This window comes from Podarcis pityusensis, assembly GCF_964106645.2.
Source record: "Podarcis pityusensis genome assembly, chromosome: 13".
Classification (NCBI taxonomy): domain Eukaryota; kingdom Metazoa; phylum Chordata; class Lepidosauria; order Squamata; family Lacertidae; genus Podarcis; species Podarcis pityusensis.
Genome location: NC_138038.1, coordinates 18,943,545 through 18,952,049, shown reverse-complemented (window position 1 = coordinate 18,952,049; position 8,505 = coordinate 18,943,545). Strand labels below are relative to the sequence as shown.

General features: G+C 48.1%; 1 protein-coding gene across 1 annotated transcript; it reads right to left on the bottom strand.

Annotated features, from left to right (window-relative positions):
* Window positions 1-501: 501 nt before the first annotated feature.
* On the bottom strand, window positions 502-8,278 carry LOC308462135 (goannatyrotoxin-Vere1-like). Its single transcript, XM_080979563.1, has 4 exons — window positions 8,153-8,278; window positions 7,383-7,570; window positions 4,415-4,516; window positions 502-1,059 (listed from the first exon to the last, which is right to left on the bottom strand). Exons 2-4 carry the CDS (start codon window positions 7,568-7,570, stop codon window positions 1,035-1,037), a joined length of 315 nt encoding a protein of 104 aa, XP_080835689.1. The 5' UTR covers window positions 8,153-8,278; the 3' UTR covers window positions 502-1,034.
* Window positions 8,279-8,505: the final 227 nt, after the last annotated feature.

Below are 8,505 nucleotides of genomic sequence, written 5' to 3'. Positions count from 1 at the left end.
GCAAAACCGACTGGAAAACTCAGGATGCAAGAGGATAACATTTTTACAAAAGAATGGGGGGAAATTATAAGTCATTTAAGAGACCACCGTAAGCAGATAGAAACCTTGGCAGGACTTTGATTTCACTTGTAGTGTAACAATTACTATGGACAATATGGATTGATATAAAAGTTAGAGTTTGGAAAAAGATACAGTTTTAAATGTTTAAAATGGGACTGCAGGGAGGGGGAGTCCTAAGATTCGGAGAAATCTCTATATATGGATATATATTTGGATTCTTATAACTCTGTATTGGGGGGGGGAATCAAATAAAAAAGATTTCAAAAAAGAAAGAAAAAAAGGGTTTGAATAAAAACACTATGGAAGTGTGAGTGGGAAGCCCATCCGTGAAACAAAGATGTTATGTAATTATTTGATTTGAAGTTAATTGGGGAAATGTAATTAAAATAATATATTTTTAAGAGAGAGAGAGAGCATAAAAAAGGAAAAATTCCAGGAGGCTTCTCCATTAAACTTGCTTTTTATTGTGGATGCAGAGAAAATTCATTGAAAATGCATACATTTACATACATTCACCCATAACCACACATACACACGCACACACAAATGGTGTATAAAATAAAGATCAACCCAGAGGAGACATAGTAGGCTCTTGCACTGGTGAGTCAACACAGACGTCACTACGAATATAACCTAGGTCACCACAAAGGCAGCCCACCCCCACCCCCACCTTGTCCCCAAACACAAAGATCTCTTGTGTCGCCCCCTGCTGTTTTATGGAAAGACGGAGGCATGGCTTTATTGTAGTGTTGTCTGGGGAGGGGAAATGATTCCCCAAGCCTCACGAGTACGAAGTGGAGAAAATCTAAGTGGGGGGAGAGGAGAGGGTCTCTTCAAAGAAAAGTTTCGGCTCTCTTCACGGGTTGATTATTTTTCTTTAAAATGAAATAAAAAAACCGCAAAACGACACCACAGAATTGGAACGTCTAAAAAGTGGCAGCCGGCGGGCCATCGGCCGAGGTGTGCGAAGGTCGTCACCATCCATAGGAATCATCAAATCTGCAGGAAGGAAAGGAAGAATCACACAATTGCACTGGAAGGAGCGAGGTTCGCTGCTCCTGTCCCAAAAACAAGGCCACCCACCCTCCCAGATCCATCAAGAGCAATGGCACACCACAGGGTTGGTGCTTTAAACCAAAACTTGGTGTTAGGGACTGGGAAGAGGGAGAATGGTGGAGCCGCCATCTCCAGCCTGACCCTTCCAGAGAAGAAGAAGACAGTTCAGAAGAAGAAGAAGAGTTTGGATTTGATATCCCGCTTTATCACTACCCTAGAGAGTCTCAAAGCGGCTAACAATCTCCTTTCCCTTCCTCCCCCACAACAAACACTCTGTGAGGTGAGTGAGGCTGAGAGACTTCAGAGAAGTGTGACTAGCCCAAAGTCACCCAGGAGCTGCATGTGGAGGAGCGGGGACGCGAACCCGGTTCACCAGATTACGAGTCTACCAATCTTAGCCACACTGGCTCTCAGAATTCAGAATTACAACTGGGGTTTGAGGGAGGTCACAGCTCAGAGGCAGTTGAGGGGGATAGTGGGGAAATAATGGGAGAGGAGGAGGAGGAAGAGGTGGAAGAAGAAGAAGAAGAAGGAGGAGGAGGAGGAGGAGGAGGAGGAGGGGGAGGAGGAGGGGGACAGCTGATGGACACCGTGTCTTTCGAAAGCATTCCAGATACAAACACCCTTTCCCAGAACATGGCGGACCTTGAACGTAGGAGAGCAAAGAGCTCAACCAGAGCCAGGGCTTTTTCAGCCGTGGCCCCGATCTGGTGGAACGTTCTGTCACAAGAGACCAGGGCCCTATGGGACTTGACATCTTTCCGCAGGGCCTGCAAGACAGAGCTGTTACACCAGGCCTTTGGCCAAGGCACAGTCTGACCCCCCTCTCTCCTTCTGTAATCTTCATAGAACTCTAGCCCAACGGTTGCCATTAATTTGATTCTGAACTGATTTTAGAATGTATTTCAATTAATTGACTGTGTTTTTATGTAAATGGTGCTATTTTTACTGTTGTTAGCCGCTCTGAGCCCGGCTTTGGCTGGGGAGGGCGGGATATAAATAAAATATTATTATTATTATTATTATTATTATTATTATTATTATTAAAGGCCAAAGGCACTTTTCAACACCCGTAGTGATGACTCATGAGAAGTGGGAGGGACGGAGGGAGTGGGGTTTGACTCTGAGCAACACCATAATTCTGAGAGGCCACATTCCCGAGCCTCTCTCTGTGAATACTGAATAAAAGCAGATGGTAAGAACCTTTCCTTGTCTTGTCAGTTCCTGGCAACATGCAGAGGGGGTTGGTTCCTCTGCTGCCTGACAATACCCCTTTTCCAGGGAGTAAGCTCCGCTAAACTATGACTTACTTCTGTTTCTGAATAGGCAAGGGTGGAGTTATCACTAGAAAGCATTCCAGACCCACAACCTCCTAGAACCCGGCAGGCCTTAAAAGTAGGAGAGCAAAGGGCTTGGAGACCATGGGGGGGGGGAGTGCTGTTGATGAATGGGGAAGTGGAAGAGAAGGGAAGTGAAGATTTACTTGGGAAAATGCCATTATTGCAAGAGCCTCTCTCTGTGAATATTGAATGAAAAGCAGATGATAAGGACTTTTCCTTCTCTTATCCGTTCCTGGTAACCTGCCGTGGGGGTTGGTTCCTCTGCCGCCTGATATTTGGGTCGCCAGCTGTTTCTGAACTACAACTCCCATCATGCCTAGCTAGCAGGACCAGCGGTCAGGGATGATGGGAACTGCAGTCCCCAAAGAAGCTAGAGACCCAAGTTTGGGAAAGCCTGGCTTAAATGATATTGCATTGTTAAATACAGTGGAACCTCGGGTTGCGAACGTGATCGGTGCGGGAGGCACATTCGCAACCCGCAGAGATGCATCTGCGCATGCGTGGCTCATGATTCGGCACTTCTGCGCATGTGCAAAGCGTGATTTAGCACTTCTGCGCATGTGCAAGCACCGAAACCCGGAAGTAACCTGTTCTGGTACTTCTGGGTTCGGCGCAGGGCGCAACCCAAAATCACATAACCTGAAGCGTCTGTAACCCGAGGTACCACTGTATATGTTTCATATAAACCTTTTTTCAGTGTCGCTGAATGTGCTAGATCTGAATAAGGATGTGCTAGATAGGGCCATAAAAGATAAAAGGATGGAATAATTGCACTGGATCACGCACGGCTCTGAATCCGCAGTGCACGATTCCTGAGATTATTCCGCATTTGTCTTCAGAGGCAGTGTGGTGTAACAGTCAGAATGCTGGAGCAGGACCTCGGTTCGAATTCCCACTCAGCCACAAAGCTCCCTGGGGTGGCCTTGGGCCAGTCACTGCCTCTCAGCCCAGCCCACCTCACAGGGTTGTTGTGAGGATAAAAGTGAACCACACGCACCATCTTTGAGGAGAAGGTGGCATATAAACATAATTATAGTTTAGCAGGGGGTAGCAGGGAGGTTCCTTTGGATAAGTGCAGAATGCTGCTTTCCTAGTGATGAGTAATCTTTCGGGGGGTTGCGGGGGGCGGGGGGGGGAACATTGCACTGGGTCAAGATGGAGGTGGCTTCCAAGCAAGTCTGAGTCTTAAACTCACCTTTGTTTCTACAGATTAGACATCACAGTAATCACACAGAAAGGTATCTGAGCATTTAGAGAATGTTCTTTCCTTCCTATTTAGCAATCCTTAAAGGTTGTTGTGGTTAGAAAGAATAGGTAAAAATGAAAGGTAAAGGACCCCTGGACAGTTATGTCCAGTCAAAGGCAACTACGGGGTTGCGGCCATAGCTGTCAACCTTCCCTTTTTTTGCGGGAAATTCCCTTATTCCGGTGCCATTTACCACTGCTTCCTGCTGCTATCCTGGATTGTTAGATATCCCGTAGACTGTCCCTGGGACAGGTGAGGCTGCTGGTGCCTTATTTTCAAATCTGAAAGTTGAGAGCTATGGCTGAGGTGCTCATCTCACTTTCAGGCCGAGGGAGCCAGAGTTTGTCCACAGACAGCTTTCCAGGTCATGTGGCCAGCATGACTAAACTGCTTCTGGTGTAACGGAACACCGTGACGGAAACCAGAGCGCACAGAAACGCTGTTTACCTTCCCACCACAGCGGTACCTATTTATCTACTTGCACTGGTGTGCTTTCAAACTGCTAGGTTGGCAGGAGCTGGGACAGAGCAACAGGAGCTCACTCTGTCGTGGGGATTCGAACTGACAACCTTACGATCAGCAAGCCCAAGAGGCTCAGTGATTTAGACCACAGCGCCACCCACACCTTTAGAAAGAATAGGATCCAGGTCAGGTACAAATGGCTTCCGGTACTCTAAAAACAGCTATGCCCTGCAATGCTAAGAGGACTCACCGTGATCTCATGTTGTGGTCACTGTTGCTGCTACTGCTGCTGCTGCTGTCTCCAAAAATGAGTTCAGACATCAAGCTCTCTGGACTGGATCTCTTGCCATACCTTGTGCAGAGAGAGGGATGGAGAGGAAGGACTGAGTTAGTGCCATCTTAGAAGTATCCTTGGAGAGATGTCCAGATTTTTACTCTTCCTCTCCCTGCCACCTAATTTCAGCAGCTACAAGGCAGGAGCCCCACACTGAACTTGCAACAGATGGAGCAAGGATAAGAAAGGAATGACTCTAAGCATGTACAGAATGAGCTACCGGGGCATCACCACCCATGTCTACACCTTTGGGCCCAGTATACCTGAAGGAGCGCCTTCACCCCCATCATTCAGCTTGGACACTGAGGTTCAGCTCTGAGGGCCTTCTGGTGGTTCCCTCTCAGTGAGAAGTATGGTTACAGGAAAACAGGCAGAGGGCCTTTTTGGTAGTGGTGCCCGCCCTGTGTAACACCCTCACATCAGATGTGAAGGAAATAAACAACTATCTGACTTTTAGAAGACATCTGAAGGCAGCCCCATTTAGGGAGGTTTTTAATGATTGACGTTTTATTGTGCTTTTAATATTCTGTTGGGAGTCGCCTAGAGTGGCTGGGGAAACCCAGCCAGATGGGCAGGGTATAAATAAGAAATTATTTAGTATTCTTATTCTTATTATTATTCTTATTATTATTAGCAAGGAATTTTGAAGCAGAGGGTAGAAACTTCAGGTAGCCCTAAACAACCTTTAATAATAATAATAATATTTATACCCCACTCATCTGGCTGGGTTTCCCCAGCCACTCTTGGCAGCTTCCAGCACATATAAAGACATCACAAAATGTCAAACATTAAAATCTTCCCAATATAATGGTTTGGGCACGCAACTCAAGTGCAAAACCTGCATTGCAAATCTTGCCTGTGTTTGAACATCCCCAAAGAAGGCTGGTCAAAGAAGAGCAACAAAGAAGATTGGTTGCATGAGCTGACCCTTAGGGTGTGACTCTCCCTGCAAAGGTGGGCATTTATCAGTGGATTCTAAAAGGCTTGTGCTCCCCCTCCCCCCCGCAGGAATATATGCGCTGCCGTTCTGTGGTTTGCAGAAATCAGATCCACAGCTCCCCTGGGTTCAGAACTGGGTCAGGAGTTCAAGAAGGACATGGAGACAAAATGAATCAACCCAGAGGGGCAAGGGCTTGCTAATCGCCTCCTGGGTCGGATTTCCAATTAAGTTTCTAGGAGATGACAGTTAATGGGCTGTACCAGGCAGTTGGTGCTAATGGTGGAGGTGTTGAAATGGGCTTTTTTTTTTAAGCAGCTGGGCTGCTGATTGGCTGCCTTTAAAAGCTGCAGGGCTCAGCAATCTCTGCAAATGAAAAGCTACACTCTGTGGGCTCACAGACCATTGTTAACGTACTCGACAAAGTAGTGATAATTTGCATAGGCAAATAAGGATTAAGAACATGCTTCATGGGCCTTCTTAACTTACACACACACTCAGCAGAAGATAAAAACTGTTTGCAGAGCCTCCAAGTGTCCCTGCTTTCCTGATTTGCAGAAGCCTTCCCAATTTCTGATTTGATCCCAGAATGTCCTGCTTTTCCTTAGCACGTCCCTATTTTCATCAGAGAAATGTTGGAGGGTATGGAGTCATGTGACCCCCTCAAGCCAAGGAGGCAAGTAACTATGCAACCTTTAGAAGACGTCTGAAGTCAGCCCTGTACAGTCATACCTCGTCTTATGTTTGCTTCATGATACGTTTTTTTCAGGTTGCGTCCCACGGCAACCCAGAAGTACCAGAAAGTGTTATCTCCGGGTTTCGCTGCTCGCGCATATGCAGGCGCGCAAAATGATGTCACCCACATGCGCAGAAGCGGCGAATCGCAGCCCGCACGTGCGCAGATGTGCTGCTGCGGGTTGCGTTCTGCTCATGTTGCGAACGGGCCTCCGGAACGGATCCCGTTCGCAATCAGAGGTACCACTGTATAGGGAAGGGTTTTTTAATGTTTAATGTTTTATTATGTTTTTATATATGTTGGAAGCCACCCAGAGTGGCTGGGGCAAACCCAGTTGGATGGGCAGGGTATTAGTAGTAGTAGTAGTAGTAGTAGTAGTAGTAGTAGTAAATAGGTAAAGGTAAAGGGACCCCTGACCATTAGGTCCAGTCGTGGCTGACTCTGGGGTTGCGGCGCTCATCACGCTTTATTGGCCGAGGGAGCCAGCGTACAGCTTCCAGGTCATGTGGCCAGCATGACTAAGCCACTTCTGGCAAACCAGAGCAGCGCACAGAAACACCATTTACCTTCCCACCAGAGCGGTACCTATTTATCTACTTGCACTTTGACGTCCTTTTGAACTGCTAGGTTGGCAGGAGCAGGGACCGAGCAACGGGAGCTCATCCCGTCGCGGGGATTTGAACCGCCGACCTTCTGATTGGGAAGTCCTAGGCTCTGTGGTTTAACCCACAGCGCCACCCGTGTCCCTTGTAGTAGTAAATAGGACGTCCCTATTTTCATTGGAGAAATGCTGGAGGGCTGGAAAGCTGTTAGCAAGCTTTCACAACACAGAGAAAATGAAACCTGGCACAGGAACAGTCTAAGGTTGAAGAAAGGTGTCATATTTCGAAAGGGTTCACCATGGCTTCCTTGCAGCTTCACAACTGATGACAGACAAGGATGCTAGTGAGCTGGATACAGTCTCAGACAGCAGCCTTGCCCTGACTCCCTCCCTCTGCCTCCTTCACCTGGGGAATGTTAAGAATGTGTGCTCTACTTGGCAGGGAGCTAAAGCCTTTCCTCCATTCCTTTGGACCTCTACACCCAATGCCCATTCCCCACCAACGTTCAGGCAGGCAGCAGGGATGTGTGTGTGTGTGTCTATGTGTGTTCATTTCCCTGGTACATAAGAAGCCACTACTGCACACCCAAACCCACACGACCCTGCTCACCTCTGCCGTGTCACCAAGTTGATGTAATGCCGGAGAGCTGAGAAGTATTTGGCCATCTCTTCTGGGGAAGCATCTTCTCCGGGGCTCTCCGGCTTGGGAGGGTAGGCATCCACTAAGGTCCCCAGGCAGAACAAGACGCACAGGGTCACGGCGATCACAAGAGGCCAGGGCTTCAGAGAGGCCACCATCTGGAAGGAAACAGACGAGAACGCACAAAGCCTGCTAAGCAGCCTGAACTAACCCAGGGCTGCCAGGTGAGCCCTGCAAAAGCACCCCATAGTCCCTTGTGGAACTGCCAGCTTTACGTTAATACATTGCCACCTTGTTGAGATCTGGCATGGCCAACAGGCTTTCCTAAACTGCCCGGAAAACAGAACACTGGCAGATGCTCAGTGTGGACGTAACTGCGTACAAACACGCTGCTGTCAAATGTTCAACCAGCAGAAATGTCCGGTTCCCTGAAACAGCCTCTTTCTCTTTTGACCCCTGATCTCTAGGCTCAGCAAAGCAGCTCAGTCGCTCGAACCACCTGCTACTAAAATGTCAGGAAACAGCAAGCAGAAGAGGAGCATGTGCCCAAAAAACACCTGCCATCCTGTTGTGTTCAGGAACCCCAAGCAGCCCTCGGCTTTTCGAAATTAAGTCATGCTTCGGCTTTATTCCCTAGTCCCCACAACTTTATTTCCCTCCCTGAAAAGAAGTGCAGCAGCAGATTGAAGGGACTCCCCCACCCCCATCCAAACCAACAATTGCCTGTCCCAGATACTCACTGTCAAAAGGAGGTAGGAACAGGTGCAAAGGTAGATGCAGACAGGTGCAAGTAGGATTCAGCCAGCCCTTCTGCAAGTTTCAAGTTGCTTCTTGCTGATGCCTCTGTTAGCAGCTCTCTCTCAGCCAGGGGTTTATATCCATGGTAGGTGGGTAAATTAAGGAGGGGGAGGCTCCTCCCCTCCCTCCTCATCCAGTCATTCACTCACCCATCATGTGTTGATCGATGCGATTCTGAATCAGCCACCTTGATTGCTGAGCGAACAGGCGCTGCACTTGCTAAGGGAGGGGGAAGCTGAACGGGGAACAGGGTGAACCTTGACAGTGGGGGGGGGGCAGAATTTAGAGAGGCAGC

Bases quoted from the DNA above. Each gene is read 5' to 3' on its own strand.
- LOC308462135 (XM_080979563.1), bottom strand. From the start codon at position 7,570: ATGGTGGCCTCTCTGAAGCCCTGGCCTCTTGTGATCGCCGTGACCCTG. The intron at 4,517-7,382 runs GTGAGCAGGGTC...TCTCTGCACAAG, and splicing joins AACTTGGTGACACGGCAGAG to GTATGGCAAGAGATCCAGTC. The intron at 1,060-4,414 runs GTGAGTCCTCTT...TCCTTCCTGCAG, and splicing joins GACCACAACATGAGATCACG to ATTTGATGATTCCTATGGAT.